The sequence below is a fragment of the Silurus meridionalis genome, chromosome 11 (genome assembly GCF_014805685.1).
Source record: "Silurus meridionalis isolate SWU-2019-XX chromosome 11, ASM1480568v1, whole genome shotgun sequence".
In the NCBI taxonomy this organism is placed as follows: Eukaryota; Metazoa; Chordata; class Actinopteri; order Siluriformes; family Siluridae; genus Silurus; species Silurus meridionalis.
This window is the reverse complement of record NC_060894.1, coordinates 12,258,895-12,277,858: the sequence shown is the minus strand read 5'-3', so window position 1 is coordinate 12,277,858 and position 18,964 is coordinate 12,258,895. Positions and strand designations below refer to the sequence as shown.

General features: G+C 39.2%; 1 protein-coding gene across 6 annotated transcripts; it reads right to left on the bottom strand.

The window, feature by feature from the left end:
* Positions 1–204: 204 nt before the first annotated feature.
* Positions 205–18,495, bottom strand: atg10 (ATG10 autophagy related 10 homolog (S. cerevisiae)). Of its 6 annotated transcripts, none has more exons than XM_046860573.1 (8): positions 18,392–18,472; positions 18,273–18,299; positions 14,398–14,526; positions 14,170–14,280; positions 13,300–13,423; positions 13,103–13,200; positions 9,541–9,638; positions 205–3,181 (listed from the first exon to the last, which is right to left on the bottom strand). In XM_046860573.1, the coding sequence occupies exons 1-8, from the start codon at positions 18,455–18,457 to the stop codon at positions 3,082–3,084; spliced, it is 753 nt and encodes a 250-aa protein (XP_046716529.1). In that variant the 5' UTR covers positions 18,458–18,472; the 3' UTR covers positions 205–3,081. The 6 variants fall into 6 exon arrangements, with proteins under 6 accessions (XP_046716529.1, XP_046716534.1, XP_046716528.1 ...); XM_046860578.1 differs by having other exon boundaries at positions 18,266–18,299; positions 18,392–18,418; XM_046860572.1 differs by lacking the exon at positions 18,273–18,299 and having other exon boundaries at positions 14,398–14,545; positions 18,392–18,495.
* Between the last annotated feature and the right edge of the window lie 469 nt (positions 18,496–18,964).

Sequence of the window (18,964 nt, the reverse complement as noted above, 5' to 3'; positions counted from 1 at the left end):
CTCTCTCCCTTTGCAGTATTCCTGTTAACTGTGGTTGTTGAAATACAATTACTATCAATCACATACTAACCCAATTATAACCTAAACCTCATCTACACAATCGTGTATTTTTGATGCAAGTATGGATGGCTGTACATTATATACTTCCCAGCCACAGTAGTAAAAGCACTGACAAATGAAGTGAGTTGCATATGGAGCAAGACAGTAATTACTTTTTTTTTACTTATGATTTTTTCTGTCATCTAAAATATGGTGAACATGGCAATTTTGATAAATGGGTTGAGGCACAAAATTAATTCGACCAACTGGAGTAGTTAACACACAAGTAATGAAAAACAACAGAACATGGCAAAATAAATCAACAACAATTAGAGATGTAATTCAAAAGTTGCTGATATGTACACAACAGTGTCTGCAAATGACAAAGAATAGTGTGAAAAAAAAACAAACATTGAGTGACAAAGAAATGCCTTATTGATTAAAAAAAAAAAATTCAGCAGAAATTGGACAAATTAGTTTCATATGCCTAAATCGTCAACTCGAAATATTTAATCTGGCAGAAAAAAAGCAGCAATACCTCTTGTCTACTATGAGCATAGGTTTACCCAAACTGAACTGCTTAGAACCCTCAACTGTTTGTTTTCCAAATTCCATTTCTAGTGTGCCGTTTGTAAAAATCCTCACTGTTGTTGAAATGCTGACATTTACAAAGAAAAAACTTAGGCATTAAACTTGCAAATTCTTTTATACAAGTTTATAACCACATTATCTGTGTAAAGCAGCATTGAGACTATGTACATTGTAAAAGTGCTATACAAATGAAAGTGAATTGAATTAAACATTGCTGTTAAACAAAAAAAGCTGTGGATGCTGTCTGACCTAATACAGTGCATCTGGAACGTATTCACAGCTTCAACTTTTCCACATTTTATGTTACAGCCTTATTCCAAAAAAGATAAAATTCGTTATTTTCCTAAGAATTCTACAAACAATACCCCATAATGACAGTGTGACAATGACAATCTTCTTTTTGTTGAATTACCTTTGCACCAATCACAGCCTCAAGTCATTTAGAGTATGCTACAAGCTTGGCACACCAATTATGTTCCCATTCTTCTTTGCAGAACTTCTGAAGCTCCATAAGGTTGAATGCGGAGCGTTGGTGCACAACCATTTTCAGATCTTTCCAGAGATATTCAATCGGTTTTAAGTCTGGGCTCTGGCTGGGCCACACAAGGACAGTCACAGAGTTGTCACGTAGCCACTCCTTTGTTATCTTGGCTGTGTGCTTAGAGTTGTTGTGTTGGAATATTAATTGTCGCCTCTATCCGAGGTCCAGAGTGCTCTGTAGCAGGTTTTAATTAAAGATAACTCATCCTGCATTCATCTTTCCCTCAATCCTGACTAGTCTTCCAGTTCCTACCACTGAAAAACATCCCCACAGCAAGATTCTGCAACCACTATGCTTCACTGTAGGGATGGGTGTTGTCCAGATAATGAGTAGTGCCTGGTTTACTCCAGACATGCTTGGCATTCAAAGATTTCAATCTTTCTCATGATCTGAGAGTCCTTCAGGTTCCTTTTGGCAAACACCTGGTGGGCTGTCATGTGCCTTTTACTGAGGTGTGACTTCAGGTCTACAGACAATTCCTTGGACTTTATGGCTTGCCACTATTATCTGTGGGACCTTACATAGACAGGTGTGTGCCCTTTCCAAAGCATGTCCAATCAACTGAATTTACCACAGGTGGCCTTCAGTCAAGTTGTATGGATCAGGATCAGTGGAAACGGGATGCACCAGAGCTCAATTTTGATTCAGACTTTTTGATTTACTTCATATTTTATTTTTAATAAATTTGCAAAGATTTTAAACTAACTTCTTTCACATTGAGGTACTGTTTGTAGAATCTTTAGGAAAATAATGAATTTAATTTATTTTGGATAACAGCTAAAGTGTGGAAAAAAAGTGAAGCGATGTGAATACTTTCCAGATGTACTGTAAATCCAAGACTTTGAATTTTGTTTGTCCTATGTTTGTTCTGAAATTCAGTCATGTCACAAATATTAAGTTAGTAATGAAAAGCGTGTAATAAGAAAACATCAATACATGGTAAATCATTGTCATGCATCTTTTCTACCTTCCTGTAGAAGTTAAAACTTTTTTATTGGGTAAACAATGTTAAGTTAATTCATGTGATATCATTATGCTTAGCTCTTTGTATGATAAAAGAATTTTCATATAAAAAAATGTAACCCTACATTTATTCTATATTCAAGTCAAGTAGGCTTTTATTGTAATTCCAACCATATACAGTGAAATGAAAGAACACAATAATTTCATCTTTCATTTCATGAAATAACACATTTATATACACCTTGCAGAATCTGTAAAATGTTAATAATTAGTACAGCTACATTTACATACTGTATTCAGAAAACCTTTTATTTGTATTTGTTGTTTAATTAGTGCTGCCTTGAATAAGCTATTTCACATAGTCTGCATATAGTCCACAAGACATAACTGAATTTACACAAATTATCCACAGTTTTTACATATGCTTGATTCTTAATACTGTGATGTTATCTGGATGACAGATAACAGCCCCCCCAACTTTAATCTGGAAAGAACTCTCTTACATAATCTGTAATATTTATTTCTGTCAAAAGAGTGGCTTACTTACAAGTACCTATAATAATGAAGACAAGGGACAAAGCTTCTTCCTTTAAAGCCCCAAAAGAAATCGACTTCCAGTTAAGCATTCAGGACTCATAAATAGCTACAGTAGATATGTTTAAACCAGGTATTTTTTAGGCAAAATAACAGACCGAGCGGTTCATAGGTTCAAAAAGTTATTATAAACTAGAATGTGTAGTGTCAATTTCTCAAAATGTCTTGTTAAAGAGAAAAAGAAAATGTAAAAATATAGATACAAAAACAAAAACAAAACAAAAAAACAGTGGTGATGAGTATTTTCACCAACAAATGGTGGCTTCTTCACCAAATGTATAGATGATGTGAGACATGGCGAGGTTAGATGGAGCATAGTGATCCTTAAACTCAACCAGACAAGTAAGACGTTATCAGTCAGGAGCAGGCAATTCTGTGTGATAACTAAGAGGCACGTCCAATCCCACCACAGGCCCTACCACGCTCAGCCATGTTGTGATGTAGTTTATTTTTCTGAAACAATACAAAACATGGAATGGAAAAATATACACTATATACACTAAAAAGATAATATGTAGCAACATTTGGGGTTCTAAAAACACTATAAAGTTGATATAAGAAAGCACATGTCTACCATTTAGGAATGGCTACAATCACAGAATAGGAACATATGCTTTTATTGTTGAAAGGACACATAAAATGAAGATAAATTGTCTTATTACAGTGGCACCAGTCAAGGGTGAAATATATTAGACAGAAAGTGAACTGTCAGTTCTCACAAGCCCTATTCGGACGGGACTAGTTTTCCAAACGACGTTTGAGTTAGAATTTTTTTCAGCCGACGTCTGTCATTTCAAACAGCAAACTCGGCGGTCCTCTGAGAAATCTAATCCCGTCCGCATGCGAATGTCTGTGATTGCCGAAAATGTTTTTTCCAAAACGTGTTATCTTGTGTGTTTTGGTCAACGTGACATACCGTACCAATCTTAGCGTGCCGGTATTCAAGTTTCTGCTTTGTCATATGACCATACGCAATCCACACATCCTGGACATGTGGTCTTGTGCAACGCCCACATGTAAAACACAGACACTCCTACCTCCGTAATAAACACAGAGATGTTAGTCCCGTCCAAATCTATACATGAAATGACAGACACGTTGTCTGAAAAAAATTCTAACTCAAGCGTCGTTTGGAAACCTAGTCCCATCGGAATAGGGCTTTAGTCCTGGTTCAAAGCCCGCTCTAAATCCACCAATGTATTCGGGTCTGCCGCTTTGATACACGTCACGTGAGTGACAGCAGAACGCCGCAAATAAGGACGAGGGAGAAGAGAAACGATCGGGTCTGATTGGTGAATAAATTTGACTGATTTAGCATCTTAGATTGTTGTAAGTAAATACGTGAACACGTGAATGCAGCATATGAATACAGGGAAATACTATATATGCACGTGAATCGCCATCATTTAAAAAGAAGATCGAATGTATGTATGAATCGAGATCGTGATTCATTTTTCGATTAATCGTGCAGCCCTAGCATCCAGTGTAAAACGTGCCAAATCAAATATGTGGATCACAAACCTAAATTTCGTACCAGATAGGTCGAGGCCTCGGTTACCAACGGCCAACAAAGGTATTGTTATCCAACAGGGTACCAGTGGAAATTGGGCTACTGTTGGCCAAAGGAGAAGGAGAGGGGGAAGACGTCTACAGAGACAGCAGGGAAAGGGGAAGTGTAGGAGAGTGGCGGTTAGGGTGAGTACTTTAAATGTAAGCTGATATGATGGAGTGGAGAAAGGTAGACATGTTGGGTGTTCAGGAGAGCAAGTGGAAAGGAAGTAATCCCAGGAATATTGGAGGTGGGTTTAAACTGTTCTATCATGGTGTGGATGGAAAGAGAAAGAGCATTGGGGTAATCCTGAAGGAAGAATACAGTAAGGGTATAATGTAGGTAAAGAGAGTTTCTGATAACCCAGCCATTATGGATGCACAAGCCAGTGCACTCTTAGTGCCGGTCCCAAGCCCGGGTAAATGGGGAGGGTTGCGTTAGAAAGGGCATCCAGTGTAAAAACATGTGCCAAATCAAATATGCGGATCACAAAGGAGAATTTCATACCGGATCGGTCGAGGCCCGGGTTAACAACGACCGCCACAGGTATCGTTAGCCGACAGGGTACCGGTGGAAATTGGGCTACCGTTGGCCGAAGGAGAAAAAGGAGAGGAGGAAGATGTCTACAGAGATGGCAGGGAAAGGAGCAGTGTAGGAGAGTGGAGGTTCGGGTAGGTACTTTAAATGTTGGTACTATGACGGGTAAAAGGAGAGAGGTAGCTGATATGATGGAGAGGAGAAAGGTAGATATGCTGTGTGTTCAGGAGACCAAGTGAAAAGGAAGTAAGGCCAGGAACATTGGAGGTGGATTTAAACTGTTTTATCATGGTGTGGATGGAAAGAGAAATGTTGTAGTGGTGATTCTGAAGGAAGAGTATAGTAAGAGTGTAGTGGAGGTGAAGAGAGTTTCTGATAGGGTGATGATCGTGAAGCTGGAAGTTGAAGGGATGATGATAAATGTCATCAGAAAAATTCTGGAGTGAATTAGATGAAGTGGTGGATGGTGTACCTAGGAAAGAACGATTGGTGATTGGGGCAGACTTTAATGAGCATGTAGGTGAAGGGAACAGAGGTGATGAGGAGGTAATGGGTAGGTATGGTTTTAAGGAGAGGAATGTGGAAGAGCAGATGGTGGTAGATTTTGCTAAAAGGATGGAAATGGCAGTGGTGAACACTTAATTTAAAAAGAAGGAGGATCATAGGGTGACGTATAAGAGTGGAGGAAGGTGCACACAGGTGAACTATGTGCTATTCAGGAGATGCAACCTGAAGGAGATTGGAGACTGTAAGGTGTTGGCAGGGGACAGTGTAGCTAGACAGCATCGGATGGTGGTCTGTAGGATGGTTTTGGAGGTGAAGAAGAAGAGGATGAGAGTGAAGACTGAAAGAAGAATAAGATGATAGAAACTTAAGGAGGAAGAGTGTAGTGTGAGGTTCAGGGAAGAGGTCAGACAGGGGCTCGGTGGTGGTGAAGAGGTGTTGGATGATTGGGCAACTACTGCAGGAGTGATGAGGAGGCAGCTAGAAAAGTACTTGGTGTGACATCTGGAAATAGAAAGCAAGACAAGGAGATGTGGTGGTGGAATGAGGAAGTGCAGGAGAGCATAAGGAGAAAGAGGTTGGCAAAACAGAAGTGGGATAGACAGAGTGATGAGAAAAGTAGGCAGGAGTACAAGGAGATGCGGCAGCAGGTAAAAGGGATGTGGCGAAAGCCAAGGAAAAGGCATATGAGGAGCTGTATGAGAGGTTGGACACTAAGGAAGAAGAAAAGGATTTATACCGATTGGCCAGGCAGAGGGACCGAGCTGGGAAGGATGTACTGCAAGTTGGAGCAGTAAAGGATGGAGAGGAAATGTGTTGACTAGTGAGGAGAGTGTGTTGAGAAGGTGGAGGAGTATTTTGAGCAGCTGATGAATGAGGAAAATCAGAGAGAGAAGGTTGGATGATGTGGAGTTGGTGAAGCAGGATGTAGATAGGATTAGTAAGGAGGAAGTGAGAGCAGCGATTGAAAGGATGAAGAGTGGAAAGTCAGTTGGACCAGATGATATACCGGTAGAAGCGTAGAGATGTTTAGGAGAGATGGCAGTGGAGTTTTGGATGAGGTCAGACAGGAGTCTCCCTGGACTATGATGTTTGCAGATGATATTGTGATTTGTGGTGAGAGTAGAGAGCAGGTTGAGAAGAGCCTGGAGAGGTGGAGATATGCGCTGGAGAGAAGGGGAATGAGAGTCAGTAGGAGTAAGACCGAGTACGTGTGTGAATGAGAGGGAGGGCAGTGGAGTGATGCGGTTGCAGGGAGAAGAGCTGGAAAAGGTGGAGGAGTTCAGGTACCTAGGGTCAACAGTGCAAAGTAATGGAGAGTGTGTTAGTGAAGTAAAGAAAAGAGTGCAGGCAGGGTGGAGTGGGTGGAGAAGAGTGACAGGAGTGATTTGTGATAGTAGGGTATCTGCAAGAATGAAAGGGAAAGTTTATAGGACTGTGGTGAGACCTGCGATGTTGTATGGATTAGAGACAGTGGCATTGAGTAAAAGACAGGAGGCGAAGCTGGAGGTGGCAGAGCTGAAGATGTTAAGGTTTTCGTTGGAAGTGACGAGGATGGACAAGATTAGAAATTAGTTTATTAGAGAGACAGCGCATGTAGGATGTTTTGGTGACAAGGTGAGGGAGGCGAGATTGAGATGGGTGGGACATGAATTATATTGGTAGAAGAATGCTGAGGATGGAGCCACCAGGTAGGAGAAAAAGGGGAAGGCCAAGGAGGTTCATGGTTGTGGTGAGGGAAGACATGCGGGTAGTTGGTGTGAAAGAGGCAGATGTAGAGGACAGGGTGGTATGGAGACGGGTGATCCGCTGTGGCGACCCCTAATGGGAGCAGCCGAAAGAAGAAGAAGAAGAAGAAGAAAAAGAGTTTCTGATAGGGTTATTTACGTGAAGCTGGAAATTGAAGGGGTGTTGGGAAATGTCATCAGTGCCTAGGCTCCGCAAGTGGATGTGAGATGGAGGAGGAAGAAATATTTTGAAGTGAGTTAGATGAAGCGGTACCTAGGAATGGGAGTGCACCTAAAGTATACCTAGGAATACCTAGTAATGGAAGATTGGTGATTTTGGCAGACTTCAATGGACATGTTGGTGAAGAGAACAGAGTTAATGTCGAGGCAATGGCTAGTGGGTAATAGCTAATGGTCTTAAGGAGAGGAATGTGGAAGGGCAGAAAATGATGGAAATGGTGGTGGTGAATACGTATTTTAAGAAGGAGGATTGTAGGGTGATGTATAAGAGTGGAGGAAGTTGCACACAGGTTAACTACATTTTATGGAGGAGATGTAACCTGAAAGAGATTGGGGACTGTAAGGTGTTGGCAGGGGACAGTGTAGCTAGACAGCATCGGATGGTGGTCTGTAGGATGTCTATGTAGGTGAAGAAGAAGAGGAGGAGAGTGAGGACTGGAAAAATAATAAGAATGTGGAAACTGAAGGAGGAAGACTGTAGTGTAAGATTCAACAAAGAGGTCAGACAGGGGTTTGGTGGTGGATAAACTACTGCTGAAGTGATAAGAGTGACAGCTAGAAAGGCACTTTAAGGTACTGGAAAGAGAAAGGAAGACAAAGAGACATGGTGGTGGAATGAGGAAGTGCAGGAAAGCATAAGGAAAAAGACTTTGGCAAAACAGAATTGGGATCGGCAGAGGTTAGGATGCGGCACTCTCATCGCTGCGGTCCGGGTTCGATCCCCGGTCAGGGAACCAACCCCAGACATTAGGGTTGCACAAGCCTTAGTGCCGGTCCCAAGCCTGGATAAATGGGGAGGGTTGCGTTAGGAAGGGCATCCAGCGTAAAAACGTGCCAAATCTAACATGCGGATGGTCTGCTGTGGCGACCCCTAATGGGAGAAGCCGAAAGAAAGAAAAAAAAAGACAGGGGTGCAAGAAGATGCGGCAACAGGTGAAGAGGGATGTGGCAAATGCACAGGAAAAGACATATTAGGAGCTGTATGAGAAGTTGGACACTAAGGAAGGAGAAAAGGATTTGAATCAATTGGCCAGGCAGAGGGTCCGAGCTGGGAAGGATGTGCTGCAGGTTAGGGTAATAAAGGATGGAGATGGAAATGTGTTGACTAGTGAGGAGAGTGTGTTGAGAAGATGGAGGAAGTATTTCGAGCAGCTGATAAATGAAGAAAATGGGAGAGAAAGAAGATTGGATGATGTGGAAAAAGTGAAGCAGGAAGTGAATAGGATTAGTAAGGATAAAGTGAGAGCAGATATTAAGTGGATAAAGAGTGAAATTGGTTAGACCAGATGACAAACCAGTAAAAGCATGAATGATGGCATTGGAGTTTTTAACTATATTGTTCAACACAATTTTCGAAGGTAAGGACAGGATTATAAATTAGTTTATTAGAGGGTGCATGGGCAGAACGTTTTGGAGACAAAGTAATGGAGGCGAGATTGAGATGGTTTGGACATGTGCAGAGGAGGGACAAACCATCGATAGATAGAATAATTCTAAAGGATGGAGCTGCCAGGAAGGAAAAAAAGGAAGATCAAGGAGGAGGTTAATGGATGTGGTAAAGGAAAACATGCAGGTAGTTGGTTTGAAAGAGGTAGGTGTAGAGGACAGAGTGGTATGGAGACGGATGCAGCCAAAAGTAGAAGAAGAGATGAAATGTTGAGTTTGCTCCAAAACATCATGAAGACCAATTAATATCATTCACTGCAAGCATAAGTTTAACTTGGACTCTAAATTCCCTAGGTCTCATTGTATCTAATTCCCCAGATCTAATGCAAAATAGTGTGAATCTCCTGTGATGTCATTCCACAAATGTTCTGCAGTATAGAATTATTCTGTGGAAAAATAAGAGTTGATTGATTTTCCGCACCTAAATAAGCAAATAATCTATCAGGCTAAATGTGCAACTGATATATGATTTATGCATAAACCTGCATTAAAGAGTCAAAAAAGTACAAAGTGAAATAATATTACAAACTTTAACAGTAATTATTTTGATGGTTTCATAACTTTTCCCTACCCTGGAAAGTTGAATCTCTAAAACAGCCAGTACCTGAACAGTTTGTGTACAGAGACTGTTTCAAGCAAAATGTCTACCACAATTGGAAAAAAATAGAGTGTACGTGTGTGCACGCATGTGCATGTGGTTGTGTGTATAGTTTGCATGTACAGCATTGCAGACCAACAGAAAAGTGAACTTCCTTTAACCTATAATCACAGAGGCAGAACTGAAGTGCTGCTAAGAAGTGAAATATTACCTTTTTTTGTCATCTGCCATTTGTAAAAGTGGTTTCATAAACTCTTCAGTGTGACAAGGATGGAGCATAAAGAAAGGCTGACCTAGAAAAGGGTGTTCCTGCAAGCACACATAATTGTTAATAATATGTTTATACATATGTGGTTCTTCTCCAAACTGTTACCACAAAGCTAGAGGCACACATTTGTATAGGATGTCTGGATGCTGAAAATTTCACAAAATGAGCTCCATGAAGATATGGTTTACATGGTTTGGAGAGGAAGCTCTTGAGTGGCCTGCTATAGAGTGTGATAACCCCATTGAACACCTTTGGGATAAATTGGAACACTGACTGCACCCCAGGCCTCCTTAGCCTACAACAGTATCTGAGATTGCTAACAATTTGTGGTTGATGAACTCAAACTTCCATAAGCATACTCTAAAATCTAGTGAAACATCTTCCCAGAAGACTGGAGGGAATTATAACAGCAAATTGGGAGTAAATGTGGAATGCATATACAGTGAGGAAAATAAGTATTTGAACACCCTGCTCTTTTGCAAGTTCTCCCACTTAGAAATCATGGAGGGGTCTGAAATTGTCATCGTAGGTGCATGTCCACTGTGAGAGACAGAATCTAAAAAAAAAAATCCAGAAATCACAATGTATAATGTCAATGTTAATATTTGTTTGCAATTACAGAGGTCAAACGTCTCCTGTAGCTTTTTCACCAGGTTTGCATAAACTGCAGGAGGGATTTTGGCCCACTCCTCCACACAGATCTTCTCTAGATCAGTCATGGGTTTAGGTCTGGAGACTGGCTAGGCCATGCCAGAACCTTGATATGCTTCTCACAGAGCCACTCCTTGGTTATCCTGGCTGTGTGCTTCGGGTCATTGTCATGTTGGAAGACCCAGCCTCGACCCAGCTTCAATGCTATAACTGAGAAAATGAGGTTGTTCCCCAAAATCTCGCAATACATGGCCCCGGTCATCCTCTCCTTAATACAGTGCAGTCGCCCTGTCCCATGTGCAGAAAATTGTGTTCTTGGGATGGTACTCATCATTCTTCTTCCTCCAAACACGTTTAGTGGAATTATGACCCAAAAGTTCTATTTTGGTCTCATCTGACCACATGACCTTTTTCCATGACTCCTCTGGATCATCCAAATAGTTTACTGGCAAACTTAAGACGTGCCTGGACATGTGCTGGTTTAAGCAGGGGAACCTTCAGTGCCATGCATGATTGCAAACCATGACGTCTTAGTGTATTACCAACAGTAACCTTGGAAACGTTGGTCCCAGCTCTTTTCAGGTCATTGACCAGCTCCTCCCGTGTAGTTCTGGGCTGATTTCTCACCTTCCTTAGGATCATTGAGACCCCACTAGGTAAGATCTTGCATGGAGCCTCAGTCCGAGGGAGATTGACAGTCATGTTTAGCTTCTTCCATTTTCTAATGATTGCTCCAACAGTGGACCTTTTTTCACCAAGCTGCTTGGCAATTTCCCCGTAGCCCGTTTGTGATGACGCAAACAGAAACCGCGGTCTGCACGTGCTACAACATCATGTCTGCTGTGTGGACGTATTTCAGTATATCTGAGAAAGAACCACGGATAGCGATTTGCAAAACATGTAATGCCGAAATTTCGTCTGCAAAGACTTTCTCCACGTCGGGTTTATCACCTGAAATCCAAAGATCCCGATCGCTATGCTAAATATGAGAGGAAAAGCAAAACCCCTCCGAGCATGCGCACTCCGTCTGTGGCGGACGTTTTTAAAAGGCAGGAAGTTTCCCAGTGATAGTGTTATATTGTTGTATCTTTAAGCAGTTTTTCTGAATGCACTTTGTTTTTATGAAAGAACATATTTAATTGTACAACCTTTCAGCAGGCCAGAGGGCCTGTACATTATTATTTAATGTACACATGAGTGCATTTAAGTTAAACATTTAAGTTTGAATTTTAATTTATTTTATCCTGTGCATTGTTGCAATGTGCTATCAATAAATATTTTCATAATTTGTAATTGATTTATATTTTGAAACTTTGATATTAATTTATGCAATTAAAATGCCTTGATTTTAGTAAGGTTAGTACACAATCATAGCCATAAATGCAATCGTAATAATAATTGGCATAATTTCTTTCGGTGTTTCGGTTTGCGGCCTTGTTTCGGTTTTCGGTTTTCTGTTTCGGCCAAGAATTTTCATTTCGGGGCATCCCTAATATAAATATATATATATATATATATATATATATATATATATATATATATATATATATATATATATATATATATATGTGTGAGAAGCAGGAAAATGGGCAAGAGTAAGGATTTGAGTGAGACTGACAAGGGGTAAAAAGTGATGACAAACGACTGGTTCAGAGCTTCCTCAAAACTGCAGCTCTTGTGGGGTGTTCCCGGTCTGCAGGGGATTTATTAAAAGTCGTCTAAAAAATAAACAGTGATGAACCGGCAACAGGGTCATGAGGTCAATGAGGCAGCCACGCCTCAGTGATGCATGTGGGAAGCAAAAGCTTGCTCACATGGTCCGATCAAACAGACTGCTGAAAAAGTGTTGAAAAAGTTAATGCTGTTAATGCTGTTGGGTCAGGGCTGTTTTGGGAGCAAAAGGGGGACCAACACAATATTAGATAGGTGGCCATAATGTTATGCTTGATTGGTGGCCATAAAGTTATGCCTGGTATAAAGCAACAGAACAATGTGTCTTAGCATACTGTAAGAAACATGGGTACTCCCTAGGGTCCATAAACATTTTATTAGAAACACAAAATATAAAAACATATGTATGTTTAAAAAAATAAATAAAGTAATATATAGAACGAATGGGGAAAGAAACATGGTTGCCTCAACTCAGATGTTGCTGCTGACATGCTATTATATAGTAGACTGGGCATAATAATATTTACTGTATATGTCCAATTAGCATTGTTATTTCAGCCCATAGAAAATAATATGAACATTAGGACCCTCAAGGACTCGCACACAAACCCAGAAATTAATGACGTTAAAGATGTGTGGAATTTTTCATGAGTATTTGCCATACACACTAATATAAAATTGTCTAGAGGAGCACACAGGCAGAGACACTGTTCAAATTTTCTATCTCCATTGGACATACTTTTGACACCTACATAACCCTGCACTTGACTGACAGACGCGGAACAAAAAACAACTTGAAATTGTCAGTGAGTGTGATTACTTTTCTCAGCATTCCAATGCGTCTAGTCAAGTGTAAAAGTTCATAGAAAATTTTCCCCAAGCACACTTACAGTATTAGGAAATTAGTAGTAACCCTTGTAATTATCTAACTATTCCAACCATTTCATACATCAAAATGATCGGCTTGATGATGTCATGTAACGTCACATCAGGTTAACACACAAAAATTAAATAGCAAAATGTATAACTTAGTGTTGTGCCCAGCTTTTATTAGTGTTTGACTAACAGATTACTTCCTATGTGCTTAGACTTTCATAAAGAGATTAAAATGAACTCACATTCCTAGCAGAACCAGTTCTTAACACTGTTAATACAATGGTGTGGGTGTACTGATGAATGTTACCTGTTGAGTCAGTGTATCCCAAGGTCCTTGAAGTAGCCTTTGTCTGTAGTTTGGGTGAATATTGCTCCAAACTTCATCAAGGGACAAGGGCTGTCCATCTGTTAAGAAAGGGAGGGAAAAGCAAATACAAGCTTTCAAACATCTAAAAACAAAATTTCCAAAAGATATAAAAATCTGCATGAAGAAATGTGTCATACCTAATGTAGATGCTCTGAAGTAGAGAATAGGCACCTGATGACCAATGGAGTATAAAATATGGTATTCATAGTGCACTAAAACTTGACTTTGTACTATATAATCCCCAACTGCCTCATCATCACACTAGACAGAATAAGAGAAATAGAAAAAAATCTTTATTCTTTTTATATGCTATTAAAATGCAAGTATGGATGGCAGTGTCAATTTCCTTTGTAGGTTTTAATACATGAATTCTATATTTATTAAATATGTACATTTAAAATATTTCTCCAGGGCATTGTGCACCTATGATCAGCCTTGCCCTCTTAATAAGGCCACTGCATATAAAATAGTATGAATTTCAAATGAATAAGTGAAAAAATAGTTAATTTAATAACATAAAAAACAATAAAACAAAAAATATATGTTTTAGCATTCTCTACTTGAATGCTTGTAGAGAATTTTACCTTTTTACCCAAGTGACATTTCTAAAGAAATAATTCTTTATAATTTTTAACCTGTCTGGGTAGCTTTGTTGATGGCTTTGTCACAGCACTTACTATATGTTGGTGAACATAAGTTGTCGGTGAGTGATTAGACTGCTATTTGATGTTTTTTCAATGCTTGTAATCTTTTTATTTATATTGAGTATTATCAATTGTTTTTTATTGTAATTACTGGAAGTTTACTGGTACCTCAACTCAAAAATATTATTATTATTATTATTATTATTATTTACTGTCAATCAGGACAATATTCTGAATGCTCTGTTGACTATGTGAATTCCAGGTCAGGTTTGAGATGAAAATGTATTTACATTTATATAATGTATTAATGTACTATAATATCAGAAAGCTACAATAACACAGAAATGCACTGCAGATGTGTACCTCATCTACTCCCGTCACAGCATTCATCCCATCATCAGCTTTGTGATTAAGCAAAGAACCTAATTTTGCAGGTATTATAGCAGTCTTTTTCACGTAACCTTCTTCACTACCCTAAGCCAGAGAAAGGGATTTTAGCTGTTCATTCAAATTGGACAGTATCTTACATTTTGAATGTATTGAAAAAGTAAACTTTTTCAGAAATTACCAAAATAAAATATTTTATCACACCTTCACATCTGCCCAACTCCATCCATCTCTAATTACACCCGAGTGCTGTAGGAAAAGCTTGCAGCAAAGATGGAAACTCTTCTCATCTAAGCAGTAGCTAGAAATGTTTGACACTTCTCCACTTGACATCTGAAAGAAAAATGATTTGCTAGAATTTAATCATATACAAAACTGCACTACACCCCCATATTGCACAAATGACCATTCAGACAATAAGTTATAGCAGCTTTTTGGATTGTTAGGTTAGGTGCTGCAAGTGGGTTGTGGAGGTGGAGGAGAAAAAAATATTCTGGAAGTGATTTGGATCAAGAGGTGGAGAGTGTACCTAGTAATGAAAGATTAGTGATTGGGGCAGACTTCATTGGACATGTTGGTGAAGGGAACAGGGGATGATGAGGAGGTGATGGGTAGGTATGGCCTCAAAAAGAGGAATGTGGAAGGGCAGATGGTAGTATATTTTGCTAAAAGGAGAGAAATGGCAGTGGTAAATACTTATTTTAAGAAGAAGGAAGATCATAGGGTGACATAAAAGTGGAGCAAGGTTCACACAAGTGGACTATATTCTCTGCAGGAGATGCAACCTAAAAGAGATCAGAATCTGTAGGGTGTTGACAGGAGATAGTATAGCTAAACGGCATTGGATGATGGTCTGTAGGATGGCTTTGAAGGTGAAGAAGAGGAGGACAGTGAGGACTGGGGAAAAAATAAGATGGTGGAAACTGAAGTAGGAAGACTGTAGTGCAGTACCCACCATCTATTTTTATTTGGCTTGTATCAAAGTCTAAAAATATACAGTCTACCCCTGATAATTTGTGGTTCATGACTCATGGCTCTGAAAATTTGTCGGTTCTCATTTGGAACCTAAGTAACAGCAAGTTTTGGATTATCTTAAAATTTGCAGGAATCCGCAGCTGGACCGAATGTTCAGGAACGTCAGGAACACATTCTCTGCTGTGCAATACAAAAGAAACCTTCATCCTCATCATATTGCACAGCATACAGTACAATACACTATCAACTACTTACTGCTACAGTATATTTTTTATTAATTACAGTGCAGAATACTGTTAATTTATTATTATTGCTAATTAAATGAGTTTGATATTTATTTTGTGTGTGAATTTGGTCAAATACTGTACACTATTACGTTTATAAAGTGACAATATCTAGATGAATTCACTAAGGTACCATAGGGGCTACTGTCTTGAACAAGGCAGCGTCTCCGAGAAGCAAGCAATCAAAGAAAAAATTTGCTCAGGGTCATCAGAAATGGCGGAACCAAAGAGACATTCCATCCTAAGAACCAATCTGAGGCTGTCACCGAGAGAATGACCTGCCAACCTTTTTGTAAAAAAAATTAAATAAAAGTCTACTAATAGAGATTCAAACGTTCAATTATCAAACATCAAATAACTGCATTGATTAATTTTACCAATATTAGTGCATTAAAATCAAGGCAGTATACCTCACGTCTAGTGAGTGGCCCAGTCCTTTATATATTTGTATGTGGCCCAGTCCTTTATATATCTGTATGTGGCCCTCAGGAAAAAAGTTTGGGCAATCTTGCTGTAGTGTAAGACAGGGGCTCGGTGGTGGATGATTGGGCAACTATGCAGAAGTGATAAAAGAAATTGCTAGAAAGGTACTTAGCATGACATCTGGAAAGAGAAAGAAAGACAAAGAGACTTGGTGGTGGAATGAGAAAGTGCAGGAAAGCATAAGGAGAAAGAGGTTGGCGAAACATAATTGGGAATTTCAGAGACAGGAGTACAAGGAGATGCTGCAGCAGGTGAGGAATGATGTAGCAAAAGCAAAAGAAAAGTCATATGATGAGCTGTATAAGAAGTTGGACACTAAGAAAGGAGAAAAGGATTTATAATGATTGGCCAGACAGAGGATCCGAGTTGGGAGGGATGTGCTGCAAGTTGAAGAAAAAAATGATGGAGATGGAAATGTGTTGATTAGTGGGGAGAGTGTATTAAGAAGTTAAAGGGAGTATTTTGAGCAGCTGATGAACGAGGAAAATGAGAGAGAGAATGTTGGAAGATGTGGAGATGGTGAAGCAGGATAGGATTAGTAAGGATGAAGTGAGAGCAGCTATTAAGATGATGAAGAGTGAAAAGTCAGTTGGACCAGATGACATACCGGTAGAATCATGGAGATGTTTAGGAGAGATGGCAGTGGCGTTTCTGACCAGATTGTTTAACAAATTTTTGGAAGCTGAGAGGGTGACTGATGAATGGAGAAGGAGTGTGCTGGAACCGTTTTTTAAGAATAAGGGAGATGTGCAGACCTGCAGTAACTACACAGGAATAAAGTTGATCAGTCAGCAAGCCAGGCTGAGAGAAGAGGTGACCATATGTGAGCAACAGTATGGTTTCATAACGAGGAAGAGAACTACATATGCAAATTAGCATTGAAAATGTTGATGGAGAAGTATAGAGAAGGTCAGAGGGAGTTGCACTGTGTGTTTGTGTATTTCGAGAAAGCATACAACAGGGTGCTGAGAGAGGAGTTGTGGTATTGTTTGTGAGGGTGGTGCAGGACATGTATGAGGACAGTCTAACAGCAGTAAAGTGTGCAGTAGGAATGACAGACTGGTTCAAGGTGGAGGTTGGACTGCATCAAGAATCAGCTCTGAGCCCTTTTCTGTTTGCAGTAGTGATGGACAGGTTGACGGATGAGGTCAGACAGGAGTCTCCATGGACTATGATGTTTGCGAATGATATTGTGATTTGTGGTGAGAGTAGGGAGCAGGTGGAGAAGAGCCTGGAGAGGTGAAGGTACGCGTTGGAGAGAAGGGAATGAAAGTCAGTAGGAGTGAGACAGAGTACATGTGTGTGTGAATGAGAGGGAGGGCAGTGTAGTGGTGCGGTTGCAGGGAGAAGAGGTGGTTAAGGTGGATAAGTTTAGGTACCTGGTGTCAACAGTGCAAAGTAATGGAGAGTGTGTTAGGGAAGTGAAGAAAAGAGTGCAGGCAGAGTGGAGTGGGGGGAGAAAAGTGACAGGAGTGATTTGTGATAAAAGGGTATATGGAAGAGTGAAATAAAAAATAAATAATAGGACTGTGGTGTTTTTTTATTATTATTATTTATTTACAATATCATACCACTTACACGAGATTTTTTTGTGCAAAAATAAACACTTTCTATATACACCTTCTCCACTTTCCCCATATCTGTTCTCAGAGGCTAATGAAATAGAGCAGTTTGTATTTCATTTCCATGCAAGTATGCAATAGTAGTGTCAAAACAAATGTGATTAAATTAAAAATGAAACGTTAAAATAAGAAAGAAAAGCCAGAGCACACACTTGTTCACTGAGCCTCACCAAAGTGTTCCCATACGTGAACAAATTTTGTTTATGGTAAGGTGGATGAAATTGTTCATTTGAAATTATACGCAGATTGTTTACTTTTGCAGAGCATAGGGTTTTGATGGTTAACCGTAGCTAAAGATGTGTTGTACTAAAAGGATCAATACTCACATTGAACTATCTATTTAAAAAAATCTGTAATTATAAAAAAAAAAAAAAAAAGTATTTATATTCTATATCAATATTCTGACACTCGGTCATATATCTAAGGATCACTGTGTCATGTTTCTTGCATTGCGGATGAATCATGGCAAAGATTTTGTTTATCATACGGAGCAGTGTGGTATGGAAAACTTTTATTTTGAAACGTACTCTAGCGTACAAATACTTTCGTGATACAAATACTTCAAGCTTCGCACATTATAATAAAATAACAAGTTAGTCTTTGTTTCTTTTGAGCAAATTTTTAGTTTCTTTTTTTAGTTTTTGTTTGTTTTATTTAACTAACCCAGGCTTTATGTATGAATGTGTGACAAACACGAAACTTACTTACCACTAACCTGTTTAATCAGAACTCGCGAAAAATACTTTTTTTGGGAAAAATAAAAATGCGATACCGTCAAGATTAAAAAAAATAATAATAATAAATAAATAAATAAGTAACAAAAAACAGTGACACCTTGCAATGGAGAATTCGGTCAATGTACAAGTGTTTTCTGCCAATATTTTGCAGGTTTGTGCGCATGAACGGAAGTGCCTATAGCCCATGACGATGCTGAACCCTGACCCTACTAGATCAACTTTACAATTTTTTTTTAAAGCGAAACACACCACTTTTTATATTATTGTTATTATTGTCTGTAATACATTTAAATAATACTCTAAGTCCTTAAATATTGAAGATCCAAAAAGCCTTACTAATTGTTGGATCTCCTTCTTTTTTATTTTTTATTGTCTGTTGTTTCAAAGTTTAGCCTTCCATGATCAAATTGTTGAACCCTGCAGTGTGCGAGCAGAAAAGAGGATGACTTGAGAGGCTGGCAGAATTTCAGCAGCACTTAAAGCTCTTATTATTCACCACAATTTTAAGCATCTTTTCACAAACAAATCAACTTAAAAGTTGCAATTCTAGAAGTGTGACCGGAGGTATTATTTTGCTGGAAGAAGACACTGGCATTAGGAGCACTTTTAATTCTTTTTTTTTTTTTATTTAGTTTTATTTTTATAGCACTTTTAGCAATGGACATTGTCA

What these genes read in the sequence shown, in the direction of transcription:
- atg10 (XM_046860572.1), bottom strand. Translation starts at nt 18,480, where the DNA reads ATGGGCTATAGGCACTTCCGTTCATGCGCACAAACCTGCAAAATATTG. An exon ending in GGGATACACTGACTCAACAG is followed by an intron (nt 9,639 to 13,102) that starts GTAACATTCATC and finishes GTGTGCTTGCAG; the next exon opens with GAACACCCTTTTCTAGGTCA. An exon ending in ATGGCAGATGACAAAAAAAG is followed by an intron (nt 3,182 to 9,540) that starts GTAATATTTCAC and finishes GTATTGTTTCAG; the next exon opens with AAAAATAAACTACATCACAA.